The sequence below is a fragment of the Epargyreus clarus genome, unplaced genomic scaffold (assembly GCF_041222505.1).
Source record: "Epargyreus clarus isolate Ecla_fem2 unplaced genomic scaffold, WU_Ecla_fem_2.2 ptg000018l, whole genome shotgun sequence".
NCBI classification, from domain to species: domain Eukaryota; kingdom Metazoa; phylum Arthropoda; class Insecta; order Lepidoptera; family Hesperiidae; genus Epargyreus; species Epargyreus clarus.
Window position 1 is genome coordinate 8,056,429 of NW_027332226.1, and position 22,694 is coordinate 8,079,122.

Below are 22,694 nucleotides of genomic sequence, written 5' to 3' on the forward strand. Positions count from 1 at the left end.
GCACAGTTACACTTGCACGGTGTGAAAGTCATCGGGGCATTACATTGGTGTCCTCATTGCCGTTCCAAAATAGTGCACATACTAGTTAGCAACAGTTTGGTCTTCATTTGAATACTCATACGTTGTGAATTTTGACATAAGTGTATTAATTTCGTTGTTTGCTCATTAATAAAAGGGGGAGGTGAAACTTATTGCAAAAGTAATGTTTTGTTAGACAATTTATGAGTCTAGTAATTTGATTAAAGTTATTAATCTTTACAGACAATTTAAATATATTTTACTTAGAAAGAAATACCCTTTATATTTTAAATGGAGTTGATTAATTAATCAAATCCACTCTATATCCATCTATATTTCCGCGTTTGTAAATTAATTAAATATGTTTGATTGGTAAGCGTTATTAGCATCATGGACACGTAACTGCTTTACGGCTTGTAAAGGCGTTACTACTAAGAACCTTATCCAGATTAGTAAATGTTGATGGAAATAAACTCGCTTTGAAGATCAAATCTTCTATAACTTCGTAGCAATCGTATAGTAAACACGGAGAGTAGAAATACTAGTCAAGTCAAAATTTTGTCAAGGTAAGATTTTTTATGATACGGAGGTAGCAAACGAATATGCGGCCCCATCTGATAGTAAGTGGCCATCACTGCATACGGATATGTTTAATGAACTCTAGAGAGATTGAAATTCTATCTAAAGTAGCTCATAGAAGCGTTGTTGCCCCTGAAGACTCACAGAAGTGTGCTTATTCTATTTGTAAAAAGAAAAATATCCAGTCTGTAAAAAAGTAGCACTTATCATTTCCATTCATAGCCAGTAATAGTTCTAGTCGAAACATGAACGACTTTCTCATATCATTGAAAGAGGTATATAATTGAAGTAAAAATAATTATCTTTTAATTACAGTTGGACGCTCTAAATGGAGGGTCGTGGCGACTGGAGGCGGAGCGGTGGCGCGGCGTCGCGGCGGCGGAGCGCAGCAGCGCCGCGCGCGCTGACCGGGACCGCCAGCAACGTGCGCAAAAGGATCTTGATACCAGTAAGTCTAAACTAGTGATTTCAAACTGTGAGGTCGTGAACCCTTAGTAAAAATAAACAATACGTCCAAAAAGATATTTAGAAAATGTTAATTAAAGGATAGTTGTAGTTAATTAATCATGTCAATCAGCCATTAATAATTTAACTGATTTCATATTTGTATTAGTATAGATATAGACAGAGAGAGATGGAAGTTACCACTTACCATAATATGCATGCTTCTCTTTAAATAAATCCGAAAATAATGTAATCTAGAGGGAAAAATCGTCATACTCATTGGATTAATTAATCATCTCACTGGGCGTTAAGTTAACTTCCATTATAGGGTCATCAATAAAGGTTTAGTTTTTAATTGTGTGATGATTATAAATTTGATTTTGTTTGTATTCTAGTCGCAGAATGCCTGAGCAAGATCTCTGAGCTAGAGATGGAAGTGTCGTCAAAAGAAGATGCTAACATGCGTCTTCAGGCTGCACATATCGAGGAGGTGTCTACATTGGCTAACGACATCAAAGGTTTAAAGGTAATGTATCACACTTTGTATACATATCTAAATCATTTATTCTAAAGATTTATGAGCTTCAATAATATACTGTTCATGATAATGTCCGATTAATATAATATAAAGTTCCGATTTCAAATGATAAATAAAGGTTTTCTAAATTATTTTATTTATTCTAAAACACGCAGTATTAGGCTTGGCGGACTGGACCTTTGAAATTGTGAATCGCTAGTTTCTTCTTCTTAAAAATATAGTCTGTTACTTCCACTTAAGACGATTCTATCGACACCTCATATTGGGCTACAAGGCGTTACAAATAATAAGACATATGTACATACCTACATTGAAAAACATTACCCTCCATAGCGGAATCTATTACTTTAATATTAATTAACACCTCAACATTGCAGGACACAATAGAGTCTTTGAAACACGAAGTCGCGGAGAGCCGGGCGAGGTTGCATGCGCACAGCGAGATCGAGCGCACGTTGCGCGCGCAGCTCGAGGCCGCGCGGGCGGACGCGGAGCGCGCCAAGCGGCAGGAGCCGGCGTACACGTGCGACGCGGCCTGCGACCCCGTGCACTGCGACACTGAGGAGTGCGAGCTGCGACTGAACGCGAACGAGGAGCTCAGCACCGACGCCACTGAGCTGGCGGCTGAGGTTCGTTTATTTGCGATATTATGCTTAATAACAGTAGTAATCAATGCAAAAGTTGGATTTTTTATTTAATTATACACAATAAACGATACTTGCAGAATTTAATTTATTAACATTTATTAACGTGCAAGGGTAGAGGACGTGTAAAACTGTCTACTCCGCCCCGAATATAGAATCGAGTCGCATCGCAATAGCAAATCGTAGATATTAGCGGGACGAAGACAACGCGGGCACCCAGGCACCCGTTCGCTGCACGCTCTAGCCCACGGGTACATAGCTGCGTTAGTGTGCGCTTACGTTTCTACGGAGTATATGCTTGTAGTTGTGTTCGACCGGATTGGCTCTCTGACACCTGCACGCATTACCTTCAAAGCGAACTTGAAGTTTTGCGCGGACTATAGGTACGGTTAAAATTCGACAAAAATTGCGTACAAAAATTTTGGTAGGCAAAAATTGTTCGGTACATTAAATGCATTATTTAATACATATAACAATCGATCACTATTTTTTCATTGAAAGCCGTTTACTTAGTGCTAGTAATAGTCGTAATACATTACTCAATACTTTTATTAAGCAATTGAAATAATGTTGTGTAATTTAATTATGAACTTTACTGACACAGCTAACAGTAAAATTACATAGTTATGTTAACTTCACTGATATTTGACGTGTACCAGAACATTTAACACTGCATGATACTATTGGAGCATAACGTAAACCAAACCTTTGAAAAACAAGTAATACGTTACACAATGTAACCGAGCCTCAATCAATAAGTAATTTTTGATGCGTAAAGTCGTAATGTAATAACAACCAGTATTCTATCAATAAATCTGTACCCTCAGAATGAGTTTTCAATTCAAAGTATTGGAATACTATCATTAACGTTAGCATAGTCTCTAGTGATTTTAAATTCTAGAAATAACTTTAGCTGTTCTATTTGAAAAATCTTTTATAATTTACATGGAAAGATTACGTACTTAGAAACATTAATTTAAATTTTGTTAATTTTTATCAGCATTTTATTTATATTTTCATCTGAATAAAAGATGCTGTATTTCACAATAAAAATTTCGCGTATTCATAGTAATGTCTCTGTTTCGAAACCAGGTGCGTTCCTTGCGCGCGGTGATCGAGTTGAAACAAGCCGAGATGGCGTCCCTCCGCGACGCTCGCACGGAGCTGGCGGCGGAGCGCGAGCGGCGCGCGGCGGCGGAGCGGGACGCGTGCTCCGCGCGGCACGCGGCCGAGGAGCTCCGCGAGCGCGCCGCCGCCCGCCAGCGCGACGCGGACCGCCTGCGCGACGACAACCGCCGGCTGCGCGACGCGGCGGCGCGCGACCGGGACCACGCCACGAGGTTGGCGGCTCTCAACGAAGAGCTGAGGTACAAGCTCAGGCAGAAGTCTCAGGTAAATACTTGCGTCATAATCATAAAAGCACACCCATTCAGAATATAGTTACTGTATAGAAAAATGACATGGGGCTCCTAAAGAAGGGTACAAAAAGAACTCTCCTTCAAAGCTGGAGATGCATTAGCCACTCCTCTGGTGTTGCAAATGACCATAGGCGACGGTGACTGCTTTGACGATGAAAGTGACGTTAAATTAAATGTTAATTTTAACATTGCAATAAAAAGGTTTTCTTCATTTTAAAAGTTTTCAAAGGTTTTCAAAGGTTGTCAAATATATTTGCCCTAATTACTAAATTTAGCTATGTGTAGTACATACACATTTATAGTAACATTTTTTTTTATCATTAACTTAATATTCGTAGGTGGTGTCGCTGCTGGCCGGCGGTGGTTATATCGAGCGAACGCCGATGCGTACGCGCACGTCGTCGGGCGAGTCTGCCCGTTCGGCGTCCCCCTCGCCCGACTCCCCGTCACCCGCTGCGTCGCCCGCCCCCGACTCTCCACCGCTGCCCGCCGTCAAGGGCGTTGTCGAGAAACACGACTCAGTCAGCTGGGTACTCGAAATCGAGGAGACGCCTGAAGAAATGGCTTCAAGGTATGCGTGCTAGATACCAGATAAACTATTTGCTTGTGAATTTTTACTACTGTAAAAAAAGAAAATTCATCAAAATTTGAAGGTGGTAGAACCCTTTGTGGTTTGACTCCGGCGGCACCTCATAACAGCAGTGTTAAGCGCTGCTGTGTTCTGGTTTAAAGGGTGTGGTAAGGGAGGCAGACTTTTCCGAGGCGTTCCAGCTTAGTCCTCGGGGGTAGCGGCGCATCCGCGGCCGACCTCAGGAAGGGATATCAAATCCTATCTGGGGTTGATTACAGATGTCCATGGCCGGCAGTAGCCACTTACCATCAGGTGGACGACATGCTCGTCTGCTACTCCCACATTATATTTAAAAAAATGGAACCAATGAGACGGCAAATTTTTGGTCATCATTGGTCTATAAGAGCATGCTTCATGCTTTTTTGCTTTTTTTCTAGAATTGTTCGAATCAATTAGCTACCTATTTCTGATGCTCTCTTTTGCATGTTGTCAAAATATATTATATTTGGATACTACCAATTTGAAATAGGTAAGACAGAAGTATTTTTTTTATTAATTGATGAATTATGTTTATACTCTTCCAGGCTCGCCCGAAGATCGTCATTCCGTGCGGCGGCGTCGCCGAGCGGCGTGAAGCGGCGCGGCGGCGGCTCGCCCGGCAGCGGCTCGCCCGCGCCCGCGTCGCCCGCGCCCAACGCCTCCAAGCTGTTCCGGCCGGGCGAGCTCGACTTCCCACCCCCGCCGCCCCCGCTCAAGGAATCCGCCGGGGAGGCCATCTATATCTATGACGACCGTCAGTATTGAAACACTTGTGATTGAATACTAGTCTTGTGTTCGTGAAGTGCGCGTACGTCCCGCCGTACCGTCGTCCGCCGAGCGACATCGCCGGTCGTGAAGGACATGTATCCCGATTTTATATTCTTGCCGGATTATTCACCTTTGCATGGTTCGGACTGATCGCTCATCGTAATAGTTTTAATGGAAATGTGGGACCCAACTGGATCGTGTTGTACTTTAGCGATAAAAGTACGGATTGCCTAAGACGCATACGTAATGCGCGAAGTATTAATTCTGGATGAGACTTCGATTATTTAAATGAGCATCGGATTTCTACGGTGTTCGCTAAGATCATATTATATTTCGACAAAGAAATCTACAAATTACAAAAAAGGAATTTGCGAATAGTTTTGAGCTTATTATTATTTCTCGTAGAAAATAGGTATACTTACATGTTTGCTCCTTCTATACAGAACTAGCTTGTGGTGATATGAATATGTTTTTGCTCGCCAATGATGATATTACATTACAATCAATAAATACTTTAGATGTGTAATAGTTATTAATATGTGGATTTATTCACTTAGTTTATTTACGATTTTATCAACATTGAATATTAGTAGCGATTAATACAGTCGATAAAACGTTCAATAAAGTAGGAGAATAACTTCTGTACTCACTATGATAAGTCTTATTATATGCTTTTCTCAAAATCTGGCCTCAATATCTTATACTTCAATAATCGGCTAAATTTTGGAGGAAATAATGATGTACCTGTGTTGCGCCAATGAACGAAAAACTATACCATTTTTCATTTTAACTATTTATTCTCTTTATTCTTTGCCTTCATTTACTTTTTAAATTATTTATTAAACCTACTTTCCTTACTTTATACTTCACACTACTCATCCTTAGTTCATTTTACTTGAATATTGTAATAATTTAACTTTATTTGTTTATTGGCGTAACGATTGTTTGGGCGATTATATCCAAGCGAATAGTCTGCAATGTGTTTAGGGCAACCTCGCCCGAATACATCTATTGTAACGGGTTAATGCCCATAAATGTAATTATTATAAGTATTTGTACTGTTTTGTGTCCATTATTACATTTATAACTTAATTATTATTATAGTTTATCATGGTTGTTGGCATTGTTTTTATTTTTATGTACAAATAACAATTTAAATGATGAAAAATTAATATAGTCTTAAGCATTATGTCTGAGCGTTGAGACCTTTTAGAGACAGTTAAGTTTTGACGCTGTTTTTCGTATCTGTGAATGTTTTTGAAATTATATTATTCACTTGATTTCTATTAAGCTAATGGGACTAATACCCAGTTTAAAGAAATGTTGCAATAAAACCAAAGAGTATCGTTCATCTTAACTCTTTGTCATGTTCCTTGATTTTGTATCTGCCTGCAATTTGCATGTGTCGAATAAACGTTAAGTCAGGCAGTTTTATTTTTATTTATTTTTAAGCTAAACAATATAAATAATACCATTCCAAATTAAGAATTGTAAGCGAAAGTAATAATTACTTGATTAGAAGAATATCTATTAATACAAAGAATTAAAATATGTGAAAAGTACAACATTGTTTTTTTCCTATACTCCCTACCGTTAAACATTGAAATGCTTTAATCATTAAAGTATTACTACAGTGTTTAACACAGTATGTAAGTAAACACAGCAACCCTTGTTATAAAAGAAATTCTATTTTGTACATATGAATTCTAAAAAAATAATCTTTTCTTTTCGAAAAGCATCTGAGAATACCCTGAAGAGATTTTTTTCTGAAGAGAGAATTTTGCACGCAAATAAAAAAAAAACATGCCATATAGGTAATATCAAATAGTAGATACTTATATTTTAATAAATATATCGATAAGTATGATTCATAATTTTGATAGGCAGTGATAGCCTAGTGGTTATTAAACTAGGCATCTCGATCGAGGGGTCCGAGATTCAAATCCCAGGCACGCACCTCTGATTTAAAAGTTATGTGCGTATTAGAAATTAATTATCACTTGCTAAACGGCAAAGAAAAAAATGTTTTTCTTTAATCTCTCAGGTATGAAGGTTTCCTCACAATGGTGAGGAAACCTTCATACCTGAGAGATTAAAAAACAAATGTCAAAGTTACGTGAAGTCTACCAATACGCACTTGACCAGCGCGGTGGAGTATGGCCTAATCCTTCTCATTATGAGAGGACACCCGTGCCCAGCAGTGGGACAGTAATGGTATGATGATGATGATTCATAATTTTGACAATTAAAATAATCGGGTAGAGCGATAATATTACCATGGAAGACACATGAGATTTACAATTAATACGCATCCGATAATAATATTACTACGACAATATAATAAGTTAAACGTATAAGTCTACAACTGATATGCATATTCAATTATGCGGATTAAAATGTGCTACGTTAATTACTTTAGCATATTGAGAATGTCTTACACTTCGGAACTTACTTTCAAAGTGAATTTGAACGGGATTATATCCCTCAATCATGTAAGGTCGTATCCCTAATCCATATTAAGTACATACATAGGTATAGGTGATAGGAATGAATGAAACGTGTTTGGTTGAATTAGAGCGCGTGCGACGGACTTTATTAGAAAATTTTATGATAGAGTGTTTGGAGGAAGTCATACAGAAGAAAACTTCTATAACCTAGTAGCACTCTTATAGGTACTATATTAAAGAAACACAACACATAAAAACCTGCTGCGTTAAAATAAATCAATATATGAATAAAATACATAAATCAATAATTGGCTACTTGACACTTTTTGGGAAACTGTTTTAATGAATTCATATACGTATTATATATGCCTTTCATTGATCATTTTTTTCGAAAAAAGGGCTATTTATTAATAAAAAAACATACTGTTTTGGCGTAACGGAACGTTACGCCAAAACAGGCGGTCAAGTGTCATTTCGTAGCGTGACGTCAACACATTGAAAATATAGAAATAAACTTCGACGCTACACATACTTCAGGGGAAATCTTGGGAATTATTTAACTTTTATTAGTACAATTGCAAGAATGTCAAATTACAAGGCGTGTGCAGTGACGATGTGTTCAAGTACGATCGCTAAATATCCTAACAAATTTGCTTATACAAGTTCCTAAACCCAAATCTCATAAACGTTAAAGAACTTGCAGATTCTTATATGTTTAAATCCTCTGTTTGCAAGCAATGACATTTTATACTATCTATGTAAGAGAAGTATTATTGAAGAAAAGGAATAAATTTAGTAACTCTCGAGTGATTCGTCAATTCCAAATCATTGGAACGGGACGTAATCAAAACAAAACAGCAAGTGGAAGTATTCATATATTTAATATATTATATAGATGTCTATGATAAGAATAGAATTATAAGACGTCTATGAGAATTCTATTTTAAGGGCCCATTCTGTAATTAATAGGACACAATTAAAATATTTCATGACTGTGTTATTATCGATGGTGCATGTGCACTGATTAAGATACATGACTGTATAATTAAAAATACATGATTTGCTAATATTAGTATTTTATTAACCGATTTCTTTGTTTATTTGGTTTATATGGTTCTATTAGTGAGTACACACAGTAGAACTTTTGTATATATTTATCATATGTTACAGTTAGAATAATTACTACAGATCACCTAAGCTAAATTTTTGTGCTGCTTGCGTGTCTGCTTTTCTTCATTACTAAAATTATTTTCCGTAACAAATGGATATATATTATTATTTTTATCACTGTCATTTTCAGAATTAAATTGCAATGCAATAATAGGAACTGTATGGTCACTTTTCTTCCTTCATCTTGTTGGGTAGGTTACGCAAGTAAAGAAGTACTATTTCCCGTGTACTTTACTTTATGTATTTCAGACTGGTGCCCACTTTCGAAACTTTTGGCTCCTCACTTCTTCTAGGCAGGACAGTCATCACATTTTCATTTTCATTGATGTACCTTGTGTTCAGGACAACTTTTACTTTTCATGAAACACAAACTTGCCTTCCTCTTAAACTGCACATACTCTATAACGTCGTCACTATACGATTGTCGGGAAGATCTGTAAATATAAATATAACCAATTAATAACCTTAAAACAGTTCACATAAGAATATAAGTATATTTAAAAAAATCTTAATAATCACTTGAAGACAACCTTTCTTCTGTCTGAAGTCAGTTAAGAGATGTTTTAATTGTCCGATATGATTAAATGTAAATATAAAGAATGTTTTACTTACGTTGTTTATTTGATATTTCCATAGGTTATCTCACGGAAGTTTTTGTATCCATTTTGATTTATTGCACTGCATATATGGAGATTCTTTAAGTCGGTTCACGCTATTAGCTTTAATATAGTATGGCTTCATTTCGGTTCACAACATAAATTCAACCAACTCTAACGAAGAAACGATTTAATTATTGTCTTGTTTGGTTTCGATGTAGTGACGTCACATGACATTTGAGGCAGCACTGTCGCCGTTTTGGGATTTAAAATCCACAGATAAAAGATCGAAAATTTCTTTTTAAAAATTAAAATACTTAGAACGTATTAAAAAATAAACGAAATACTGCATAATTTATGTTTACTTATAAGCTATCATATCCAACATATTTCATATTTTATTGTTATAACTGTCAAGTACCCAATTATTATACATAGTGCGTCGCCTGCAATAGGTATCACGTAGGTATATTATGTATATACTGGTCGTTATTATTTATGATGGTACGCTTTATGATTAGAAAACGTAGCTTACTTTAGGCCGACCGCATATTAACTACTATCGCCTGCATGATAGTTGAGTATACCGTCTTATGGTTTAAACTACTGAAAAGTTTCTTGAGCCGCTATCGCTCGGTCTCTCAAATTGTTGTTTGAGCGATTTGGGTTTATTTTATTCTTACAATCTGTCTTTTTCTAACAGCCTATATACATCTAAATAATCGCTGAGCAACTTTTGATAGGCACGTAACCCCACTAAGTAATCTATAAAGCTTTTTTTTTATTATTTAACCTAACGATTAGGCAGACGTGCTACCTGATGGAAAGTAGTCAACGCCGCCTATGGACATTTGCAACTCCAGAGAAGTCGCAAATGCATCGTCGGCTTTGTATGAGAGCCCCTTTTGCACCTTTTTTGAAGAGCCCCATGCCATAGCGCTCCGGGAACACCTCAGGAGGAAGCTCATTCCACATCTTACACGTTCGCGGCAAGAACGTCCGTGCAAACCGAATCGTGGGGGACCACCACGAGTCCAGTTGGTGTGGATGGAACTTCATCCTTGCGCGAGTGGGGCGGTGGAGGAGTGGTGACGTAGGCACCAGGTCAAATAGTTACTGGTTTAATCAGTCTAAATCACTAAAATACAAAAATATGAATGAACTGATCTATATTCTTTGACCTATAACTTCTTCAACCAATCCTAACATCTCAAGAAAATAAAAAATGTATGTAACCAGTGGTTAGTAAAGTTGTACATACTAAAATAATAATTTCATACATCTACCTACAAAGGTTTGTCGGATGAAGATTAGACACTACAACATTATCTTCTTCATTTTCATTCATTATCTTTCTTGATTGTTTTATGTTACTTACATACTTACTTTGGGTTCAGTGAGAGTGATGAGTTATAAAAACAGCGAACCCCTTTTTTGATCATGATGTATCTGAAGGAAAAAAGTAATTTATCACGTGACCCACTGAACCGCAGTAGGGCAGAGATGTCAGAGATGTGATCTTAACCCCTTTCGTAAATGGTTTCCTAGAGGTAAGAATGCATAAAAATTGGCAAAGTTCAAATCAAACGCGCATACGAAGCATTCCGTGCCGTTCAAATGTTTTTTTTTTCTGTATTGACTATACTAAGAACAAACGAAAAAGGTAAGAACGACGAAAAAGAATATAACTACCTATCTTGCACTTCGTTTAATTTTTAAGTTTTATTATATATTTACTAGCTGACCCGGTAAACGTTGTGTTGCTATATAAATAAAAAAATGTTAAGGGTGAACCACCCTTATCACTTAGGGATATGAAAAATAGATAGTAGCTGATTCTCAGACCTACTGAATATGCATATAAAATTTGGTGAAAATCGGTAAAGCCGTTTCGGGGAGTACAGTAACTAACCTTGTGACACAAGAATCTTATATACCTATAATCTTATGTGTTAACTAATTATAATAATACACGCTGCTACAAGAGTTTAGGTCACAAAAATTTTAGCGTCCACTTATTACGGTTTAAGGGACCTTGTGACCCTTAGAATAGAGTACTTTTAACACTCTTTGAGTACGGTCCAGAAAAATATTGTAGGTGTATTATACTTTTTATCCAATATGTCAACATACCAAATTCATGGAAATTATAATTTGTGGTCATGTTTCCATAATGACGTCATCAGTCGAGATTGCTAAACATGTTAAGGCTACGAAATACCCAATGATACGATTAAATCTTAGCCAAATAATGCCCAGTAATCAGTTGCGATTATGTCAAGGATACTCAATGCTGTGTTGTTAAGGACACTTTGATACCAGCCCCTATATATACAAAGGAGCCAGACAAAAGGATGACTTGTAACCAAAGCCGCAAAATGAACGCTAGTGTTTTTATTTTTGTTGTATTCGCTGCATTTGGTAAGTGGTTATGTTAATGTGTTTTAGAATGATCATTATTTCGTACTTTACAAAGGCTGTGTTCCAATTTGTAGTTTTTTTTTAATATATCACAAATTATTTTTATTATTCAAAAAATATTCAAAATTGTATACATGACAATTTAAAATGCTATTATATTACCATAATTTACTTTTATTTACTTAGGCGCAGGTCAAACAATTTGTCGTGAGATGAATACAAATTAAATTTCATAAGATTTTTACGTATACCATACTTTTTTAAATAACAAGGAAAATTAATATTCTCAAATGTCACTGATAAAAGATAAGAAACACTAAAGATATGCTGTTGGCTGCTAACTTTCGAAGCAGTATATATTTTCCTACTTGACATCATCACAGTATACAATTCGTACTAAGGTCATGTTGAAAATTAACATTAATACCCACATTTATCTGAAATAAAAAGAAAATTAAAGCATAAAAATTACGCAATTGACGTGCCATTATAATACTCGTACGTTCGCAAAGCAATAATCGCAATACCTATAGACTAATGAATTTAATAACTAGCCGTAGATTTAAATCTTTATTTAATAAACTGAAGGTGGTAGAACCCTTTGTGGTTCGGCTGGGGCGCCACCACCGCCACACCTATTTTTGCTAATAACAGCAGTGTTAGGCGCTACTGTGTTCTGTTTTGAAGGGTGTGGTAAGGGAGACATACTTTTCCGAGGCGTTCCAAATTAGTCCTCAGGGGTAGCGGCGCATCTGTGGCCGATCTCAGGTAGGAATATGTAATCCTATCTGGGGTTGATCACAGATGTCCATGGGCGGCAGTAGCCACTTACCATCAGGTGGACTGCATGCTCATCTGCTACTCCTATATTATAGAAAAAAAACTTATACAAATCATTAAACTAATCACTAATTAAACTGTCACATTTTCAAACAAAATCTATCATTTCATCCATAAAATAAGTGTTATTGCCGATCTACTTTGGTTTTGAGTTACTTACTTGAGGCGTTTCAATTAATTTAATTAAGTCTAGGTAGGACTCTTGTTCTAATTGGAATCGGTTACAAATGATGCCCACGAGCTGTAGCATAATCGGAAGTAGATTATTTGTACGTGCGCTATGAAGGTGGTAGAACCCTTAGTGGTTCAACACCGGCGGCACCACCACCACACCTATTTCTGCTAGTGCTGCTGTGGTCTGGTTTGAAGGGTGTGGTAAGGGAGATATACTTTTCCGAGACGTTCCAGCTTAGTCCTCAAGGGCAGCGGCGCATCTGTGGCTGACCTCAGGTAGGAATATCTAATCCTATCTGGGGTTGATTACAGATGTCCATGGGCGGCAGTAGCCAATTACCAGCAGGTGGACTGCATGCTCACGTGGTACAACGGTATTATAAAAAAAATCTCAAATATTGGTTCGCATCATGCTGTAGCAATACTCTTTTATTGACAATAAAATAAACATTGTGGTATAGACATTGAAGATGAACTAGTTTAGTCATAAAATCTACAGCAGCAAGAATTTGCTAAAATCCATTGTTTATATGTAGGTAGATGATTTCAATCTTTTATGGCTATTCTGACCTCAATACACATTTGTAGCGGATTTTTTAAACTGTGTATTTTTGAAACTAGGTTAATACTTATCAATTCGTGTTTATGCACGTAGATAAAACTGCACATTTCAATTTTACAGTTAGATTATTTCCATATATTTTATAGCTCTTAAAGTTTTAGTTCCGAAAGCCTAGTCATTTTTTGATGGTCATAGAGGTAGAACTGGGCCATAAATATTTTTTTTATGTTTTTCTTTAAATTTGTTATTGTTACAACTTATTTGTTATTTTCAGCTCTTTGTGATGACATCGAGAAGGGCGTCCAGTTAAGATTTTATCACAGGTAATTAGGAAATATACTCTTCATCACATGAGTATCTTAGTCCTTTTGCGTGTGTGGCACCGCCTTAATACAAATGCAACGTTTTTGCGTGTTTATTTAATAAGTAGGTAATGTATTTTAGTGAAGAAAAATGTTACTAAAATGTCGCTTATAATACTTAATAACATGTGATAACACTGATTTTACACCATAGGATAACTGTCAGTAAGGATGTCCGAAAATACACCAAAGAAATAACCTTCACCTTTTTGGCGGGATACCGTACTGATATAATAACGGGTTTTAAGAACGGTTTTTAGGTAGGAACACCGTTACTCACATGTCTGACGATTAGCTCCTGTCATCGACTGGCAAGGACCATTGCATTTAATTTAAAGATCTCGAAAAGTTTTGCTCATGATTTATTTAATTAACAAGACTAATGGAAATAAAATATATTGTGATGCTTACAGCTATTTATTTAAACTGTATGACTGTATAGAAATGTGAACAAATACCTGTAGGTGCTATTCTAAAATCATTATCTACTAGATAACCGGAAGACAAACATTAAATAAAAGAGTACGTAAATACATATGTACCTATGTTTATATCACAAATCTATACATCTAAGCATTAATAAAATTGGAGTGTCTGTTTTTAATATTGAAATAACCGCTTTTTACTACATGCATACATACGGTACATACCTCAAAATAACATTTTTTACAATTTTTGTCTGTCTCTCTGTCTATTTGTTCTGGCTAATCTCTGAAATGGCTGGACCGATTTTGACCGGACTTTTAGTGGCAGGTAGCTGATGTAATAAGGAGTCACTTAGGGTAATACCGCGGGGCACAGCTAGTAAACGATATACTTACCAATGTATGCGTATAATTTAACGACATAAACATTTATTACGGTGCTGTGTTAGAGTAAGAAAACATTTATTAAGCACAATTGATGAAAAATAAAAACAAAAATACGTGTGGCACTCGGAGACTGCCGCGGTAAAGCTATTGCATAGCATTTTTCTTCAACTTATGCAATTACAATTATATATTTATTTTATTTATGCAGTATGCAAAAATTCATTAACCCGTCAACTGGCGTGTGCGCCCCGGGGCGCACAGATCGCTACTAAAAAGTATCACCGCTGTGCCGGTCGGAGTGGGGGGTGTTAGGTTTTTCGTTACGGAATTTTTGGATTCGGTCTCCACGCTCAAGGCCCGCGATAGAAGCTATGCAATAGCTTAAAAATAACGTGTAATAAATCCACTGATTGCATACCCGCATATTTTTTTATCGAATTATCTTTATGGGTAACATTCGAATTAAACTCATGTAGGCAAGTTTAAGGTCATATACGCAATTTCGCCACAATCCTTTTAATGACCCTCTGCTGGGTAGATACGGGTTTGTCCCCTTTGAAGAAAAGTTACGTTTGTGTTGTAAAATAATATGTATTTAAAGTTTGGATAAATGTCAGTTTTGATAGGATTTTACTGTCCTCCGTGCCCTGTTAGTGCTTTGGTTATCCTATAGCCAAAACCTATAATCACATTTGGCTAGGGAATATTGTACGCAAGATCTTGTAGTCTGATCTTTTTAAAGATACATGTTTGTGGATCTTATCACAATATCAATATCTTATTGTGAAATGTAATTATTTTACCGTGAATTTTAATTAACTTCAATAACTTAAAATTTTCCATACAGGTTTAAAAGCGCGGCAGTAATAAAAAAATAACCTAATTTATATTTTTCAGCTCTTTTGAGGACTACACAGAATTACCAATTGAACATTCTGAGAAAATTTTATCTACACCTTGGTATAATTCCAGTCGAACCACAGTTATATTCTGTCATGGTTTTACAGGTATGAATAAATGAATATTCCTTTATGAATTTATTCATTTTAAATTAAACCTCACTCAACATTAATGCCTACTTGTCTCATAAGACTACAAAATTACTTTATCCTCTTATTTATTCAGTATAAAAAATTGTCAACGTAATATTCCTGAGCCTTGAGAAAAAATAAGTATGTATTTATACACCTAGTAATTTTGTTTTTATATTCTTCGACTTACAAGCTTATTATCATTTCATTAAGTTTAGTACTTCTTATACGAATTGATTTACTCGGAAGTAGAATAAAGACGAGGAAAATAATTCTGAAAAGTCCAAGATAGATAATCCCTTATGAAAATATAATTAATTTTGTTTGGTCTCCATGCATTCATTTTTTCGGAATGAAAATATGAATCGAAACGTTAGTTAGTCACACAGAGTGAGGGATTTAGGGCTTTAAGGCAATCAAAATGGTATTACGTATAATACCACTAAAAACAACATCACACATGGACAGCGGACGGGACGGGTGACGTGTGATGGACAGACACCCGGACCATTGATCAAAATTAAGAGGGGTTTGGGATTACTCAGTTAATGAAATGTTTTAGACGTGTTCGGTTTCAGTTTAACAGGAAAGTTTATTTTGCGGAACTGTTCTGAAAATATTTATGGACTTTTCTTTAGATATTTAAGTTCATTTCAGTTATTTCACAGTGCAGATGTTATGTTATCAGAACTGTAGGTACAATCAAAATAAACATTTGGTACTTATAACATACTTGCTTTGGAGGTGGTATATATATTATTTCTATAGCCCATATCATGCAGGGCTCTGATCTTATTGAGAGTTGATTTTATTCCTCCATGGGAAGTAGTAGTGATAGTAGGCGACTCCGCATTAGGCTGACTACACGCTAATTTGCTACATCTGTACTAAAAACACTTTTTCATTTGAAGACTACTAGATAAGTTTTACCACACCGATTGTTAGAAATACATTCAAACTTAGTATAGTATTATTTTAATTAATTATTTTGTGTTATTTTCATGATTTATTATTTTTATAATAATAAGTGCCCATTTATATAGTCAATGGCCATATGGGTCGTACGATTGTATGCATTAGCATAAAAAAAGAAAAAGAACTCGCTTGGCGTGAGTCTTTTATTTTACGCGGGAATAATATAAAATTGTAAATTGGACCTAAAAATAGATTTAGGCTCGACTTGGCGGAGGCACTGCCATGCCTCCAGATTCCATTAATTCAAAAGTATATCAACTTACAAGGTATAACATCTACCTAGGAATATCTTTCTTTTAAATACATATGTACCTATGTTTATATCACAAATCTATACATCTAAACATTAATTAAATTGGAGTGTCTGTTTTTAATATTGAAATAACCGCTTTTTACTACATGCATGCATACGGTACATACCTCAAAATTAAGGGGCTTAGTAAAACGGCACTAAATGCAAATTAATGCTACAAATCACTAACGTTTCAGGGCACCCCAACGGTCCAGCGGTGTCGGCTGTCACAAAAGCGTACTTGGAACAAGGGGAGAGTAATGTTGTCCTTTTGAATTGGCAGCACATGGCCTCTATAGCACTGCCTAGCTTCGCAAGCTCTTATTTGAATTGGGCAGCGCCAAACGCTAGACAGGTAATAACGATATGGGTGGACCACTATTGGCACACGTCACTGTGAACTGTAAAGCGAACATAATCCTGCAGGCATTGCAGTTGGCAACGGGAATGTGTAATTTGTATTTTTTTCTGTAAAATACATAAGCATATAACGAACTACTGATCCTAGTAGTGGTCTAAAATCCCGATATAAGGCGACCTTCACCGAGCTGCTTAATGGATGAAACTTTTTTATATGAAATTAAATATTTCAAAATGTATATTGCAAATGTTTAAAAAAAAAAATAATTAAAAAAAAATTCATCAATTCAGTTTCATCAATTAAGCAGCTCGGTGAAGGTCGCCCTATATCGGGATCTTCTACCATAGAGTATTAGAGTAAACTTTAAATGGTTTCGAGACCTTAGTTCATTATTATCTAGGTATAACGCGGATTCATCATGGTTCTTTAGAAGTTCAGAGTACATAACACATGGATAAATAACCAAGCGTGGTCTCTTAAATATAGGGACAAAAGGTTCCATAATAATATCATTATAATATATTCTATCTTTATGAGAAATTTTATTTCAAAGTAACCAAGTTTAGATTGAATGACCGACATACAATTTCTACTTTTAAAATTGCGTATGCGTATACTCATAAAAATGCGTTGGGTAGAAGACAGCGCTTCTTGAATATTTCTTTTAATTAGTACTACTATTATACTTAGTACCTATACAAAAATTGTCTAATGTAACAGTAACAGTTCGGCTTACATTTTGTAGATTGGAGTTCGTCTCGCCGATGTGCTCGTCAGCTTGTCTGCGAGTGGCCTCAACTTGAACAAAACTCATTTGGTCGGACATTCTCTAGGCGCCCAAATATTCGGAATCGCCGGGAACAATTTGCAGCAGAAGGGAATGCCGTTGGCGCGGTATTGTAACTTTGTATATTCAATGTTGTAACGAATTGTAATTATTCCTTCAGTCCTTTCTTAATCTTACTGCAATAATAATATTATGAAATTCTTACTATATAACTAATTACCGACGTATATATTGAATTTATAAGTATCTGGGGGCACGGCCGTGTCCCCGCCAAGTCAACTTTTTTAAATTGCGTAATTGACTCTTCTATATATTCGACATAAGCTATTAGTATGCTCGATTATTTTACAGAAATTAAGTTACCTTGAAATTGTAAGGATTTTTGTATGTAACTGTGGCTTTCTTTGTTTCGTTTTAAGTATGATTTTAAAATTACTTATCACGATTTAAATCTGGAAGTGGTGAAATCCTAAATTGCTGCAATGAGATAGATATAAATATTCGTAAGCTGCAAGGCTAGAACATACTATGTGTTCAAAGACATAAAGGTTGTTGATGAACAAAAAAATTGAATCTCTATAATAATTTATGGAAGCATACTCAGGCGTAGTACCTTACCTACCCATAAGCAAGATATTCTACGTAACTGCACATCAGCAATGCTGCTATTATTAAAGAATCCAGAAAAACGAGTCCCTTAAGCAGTCTTAATAAACCTATATTAACATACAATGATACACCATTTTATTTATAGGATCACTGGTCTGGACCCTGCCAGCGTGGGTTTTGAAGGTAAACCTGCAGGTTCGAAGCTAAACCCGTATTCCGCTCGACGAGTTTTTGTGATCCATTCGGATCCAAGTAAATATGGCTATAAGAGTGCCACAGGGACTGTTGACTTCTGGCCCAACTTCACCTTGAGGCCGGTTATCCAACCTGGTTGCACTTCAGGACCTACTCAAGTTTTCTCAGCAGATGGTAAGTTTGTTAAATACGTAGTTTTTGCAATATACTTCCTACGATTTATTTGAATTTTGATTATGCAGAAAGTAGCAGTACCTACCTACTCTTCATTATCCTAGTTTAGTCGCACCATTGTCACATTTTTTTTTGTAACAGCTTTGTAACAGCAGTGTTAAGTTGCTACATAATTCATATAAAATATACCTAATATAAAATAATCTATATAAAATATATAAGGTTTTAAATATTCAATGCAGTAAAAATGGAAATACCTTGACTACTTTATTTTTCTACGTAAATATTTATAGTCCGCGCCAAACTGCTAGTCCGCTCTGAAATTGTTGAGCGGATTAGCAGTATTACGCGGACTATGCTACATAATATTAGTAGCAGAAAAATAAGAAATACCTATATGTGCCATGGACACAAGCGACATGCAAAAGTAGGCCAACATTCATATTTTCAATATTTCAGATTTATGCAACCACAACAGGAGTTGGCAACTGTTGGTTGACGCTATAAAATATCCCGGCACGATCATTGGTTCGTACGCGAAAAATTACAGAACTTGGAAACGTTATTCGCAGAGGGAGAGACATGCTGTAACCCTGGCTTTAGATCCACGGGACGACGCCTTATTGTAAGTATTTGCAGTTCATTGGTGTAGTAAGGGAGGCATCTTGTCGAAGCCCTGAGGCGTTCCAACGTAGTCCTCAGAGATAGTAATAGCTACGCATCTGAGGAAGAAGGTTATCTTATCTTATCTGAGGTTGATAACACATTTCCACGGGCGGTAGTAAACACTTATCATGAGGTGGAATGCTTCTCGTCACTGTCCCTCTGTTAGGCATGGGTCAATTGGATATTGGAAAGGGTTTTCGCTGTCCTCCATAGTTTAAACACTTATTTTAAAGAACTTTCAGGCGTGCACCTTCCTTCACCGTTTTAAGCAAGTTTTATTACGATAAATATATTTTGATACGCACATAGGTAACTCCGAAAATAAGGAGTAGGCCTGAAATTTGTTACTCAGGTCACCTGTTGGAGAGGGTGGATTTCTAGAATTAGTAGTAATAGTAATAAAAGCCGCAGTTTGTGTCTACTATTACCTAATAGTAGAAACTACAAAGCTTATACGTTTCGTTAAAATTATACATATAAAGTATTATATTTTCTTGTATTTAAAAATGTAGTAGTTATTTTGGTATTAATACAAAAAATCCTTATCCAAACATGGCATATGAATAGAATTTATCTCATTATTTACCTAATGCGGTTGTTTTGAACTGTCCTCGCACTCTGCGATGGGTTCACACACTTATCCATATGAGAAACTGTTATTGTCTTTCATGGCTGAATTTTATTATTGTTGAAAGCTTACACGTATTCTGTTTTAACAAGTGGCAGATATGGGTTGCTTGCGAACATATACTTATATACTCGTAGGAAGCATCACAAACCTGTAACAATTACAGGTATGTAGGAAGCAAAGGTATATCTATTCGACAATAATAAACGTATAGATATGCAACATCACATCATTATAATTGTAATCACCGTATAAATGGGCTAAGCCTAAATGCTTAAGAATATTTCTGTGTTGTTTGCCGACCGACTTCCTTCTTTTCTTTTCTGTTTGATACCTATTGACGACCCTTAGTTTATTATAAAAGAAAAATAAAAAAGTCATTTAAAATTTGAAAATATGACCTAACTTTGGGATATTAGGTGACCTGCTATTATAAGGGAATTGATGCAAGAGCCTAAAAATTACGTTTACTGTTAACGTAATAAGTTTCACTCTACTTAAATATTACTACAATATTTTCATAACCCTAACAGCATGTTTTTGTTTAATTACAGGCAACCAGGAAACTACTTCTTCGTGACTAAAGCAGAAGCGCCTTATGGACTAGGCAGAGACGGACTGTAGCAAAATTGATGAACAAAATCTCTGTCAATTTCGAATAAAATAAAAATAATAAAAAACTCGAATAGACCAGACAGAACAAGAGACCAATGAAAAAGTTAATTACGATAAAAACAAGACAATCAGATTATATCAGTTTTGATCTTATTTTTTGACTTGGCATTTTATTATCTAGCTTTTGTACATATTTAGAAAGAAGCACAAACAATGTTTAGTTCGCACAATCAGTCCTAACGAAATCTTGCCAGTAATATATTATTTATTCATACTTACGTCCAATTTGCTGAATATAATGATTCGTCCAAAATTGGGAATATTAATCTTAAGCAGAATAACTGGAGGCGGGATTTCTCTCAAATCATTAAAGCACTTAAAAGGCAAAGCTTTCATGGAGCGGATGCCAAATGGATTTTCAATGACTCAATCGCAAAAAAGTATCTTTTAGTGTATTAAGACTTGTTCTATTACAACTTTACGCTTATAACAACAGAAATAGGTTGTTTTGTAGACTTGGATAAAGTTTTGTCGGATAAATATTTATAGAGCTTTTATTGTCTATACATTATTCCTATACTACATAGTGATGTTGATATTAAGTTAATTGATTAGTCAATAGTCAACTCACTAGTGTACTGTATATACTACGTCATCATTGACCCATTACTGTCCCACTGATGGGCAGTGGTTTCCTTTTAAAAGTATAAGGATTAGGCTATTCTACCACGCTGGCCACGCGTAGATTAGTAGACCTTTTTTATATTTCTCTAGAACGTACCCTTACTCTTATAACATTTGCTTCATCGTTAAATCATGTTATTATGTTCATTTGAAACACAATTTCAAAAAATCAGAATCACTCTGGGATAGGGAACCCCGGTTTTCCGACGTGAGGGGCCGAAGTTCAACCCGTAAGTTGCTTATTTGAGTTATTTATCCCAAATTAACATTTGATACTGTTAACTACCCAGTCAATAGCATCAGGTGTTAATTTGAGGTAAAACAATTAACCTTTGTAGGGTAAAATTACTTTGATGATTTTCCGTTTAGGGTGGGATACATGTTTAAGGTTGTATATCATTCAGGTAGCGTGTAATTTTGTAGCATTTTCGATCTGAATACTGTACTTTAATAGTCAACAAACTATTACTGTCCACTGGGCAAGGTCAAACATTAATTTGTATGCTTAACACACACCTTTAAAAACTCTGTGAGAATTTTCTAGCTTAAATTGCGTGGTTACGATGATTTTCTTCAATTTAATAAAAAAAAGTTAAAAATAATATAAATGCAACGCTCGGCAAGAAAGGGAATAGCCACAAGAACATGACACCAACCTTAAATCCTCTAATTTGTACTAAAAGAAGCGACTCCACGTCGAAACAGGACGAGCATCGTGGCGAGTACCGAATATACTCGAGTAAATTATTTACATACTCGTGTTTGCGCCTACATCTTTACGTTGTTTAATATGTCCATAACCTCGAAAAGACCGAGGTTCGTACTCCAAAACACCATGTTCAAAGCAAGCCTTTTTCATATTTACTTATTGTTTATGAACATAATTATTATGTGCTGTTGCTTTTAATGTATTCAATAAAATATATATGTTACTTAATACTTATAACATCAACTTGGTTAGCGTTTGGTTTTCCATATTACTTTATAAAATAAATGGAAATCTTATACCAGAATAAATGCTAAAAAGCATAGTAAAGTATTGTTGTTATTTAAAATATTTACAGAAAATGTGAACAAAGGATGATCTTAAATACGCTTGTTTATTTTGATCCTTTATATTATAATGTTCTTTTATTTAAAAGTATTAAATGCATTTGAAGCGAACCATAATATAAAAGAACCCATAAGGGCACTTACTAGGGTGTTTGAATAAGCACCTCTATTGAATTTGACGTGCCCATAGAAAGCATTTCTTTTACAATATTTACCAACGC

At 35.7% G+C, this 22,694-nt stretch overlaps 2 protein-coding genes across 2 annotated transcripts in view; both read left to right on the plus strand.

Annotated features, from left to right (window-relative positions):
• toc (toucan) overlaps positions 1-5,246 on the plus strand; it is a 113,009-nt gene extending 107,763 nt beyond the window's left edge. The window contains exons 7-12 of the mRNA XM_073082652.1: positions 913-1,045; positions 1,437-1,567; positions 1,957-2,208; positions 3,316-3,615; positions 3,980-4,212; positions 4,797-5,246. Coding sequence (XP_072938753.1) covers positions 913-1,045; positions 1,437-1,567; positions 1,957-2,208; positions 3,316-3,615; positions 3,980-4,212; positions 4,797-5,016 — 1,269 coding nt within the window. The 3' untranslated portion in view covers positions 5,017-5,246. The remainder of the gene's footprint in view (positions 1-912; positions 1,046-1,436; positions 1,568-1,956; positions 2,209-3,315; positions 3,616-3,979; positions 4,213-4,796) is intronic.
• Positions 5,247-10,075: 4,829 nt separating this feature from the next.
• On the plus strand, positions 10,076-20,811 carry LOC140749636 (lipase member H-A). The gene is made up of 8 exons (XM_073082742.1): positions 10,076-10,122; positions 10,227-10,325; positions 15,301-15,410; positions 16,899-17,056; positions 17,808-17,956; positions 18,604-18,827; positions 19,287-19,452; positions 20,676-20,811. Exons 1-8 carry the CDS (start codon positions 10,076-10,078, stop codon positions 20,743-20,745), a joined length of 1,023 nt encoding a protein of 340 aa, XP_072938843.1. The 3' UTR covers positions 20,746-20,811.
• The last annotated feature ends 1,883 nt before the right edge of the window (positions 20,812-22,694 follow it).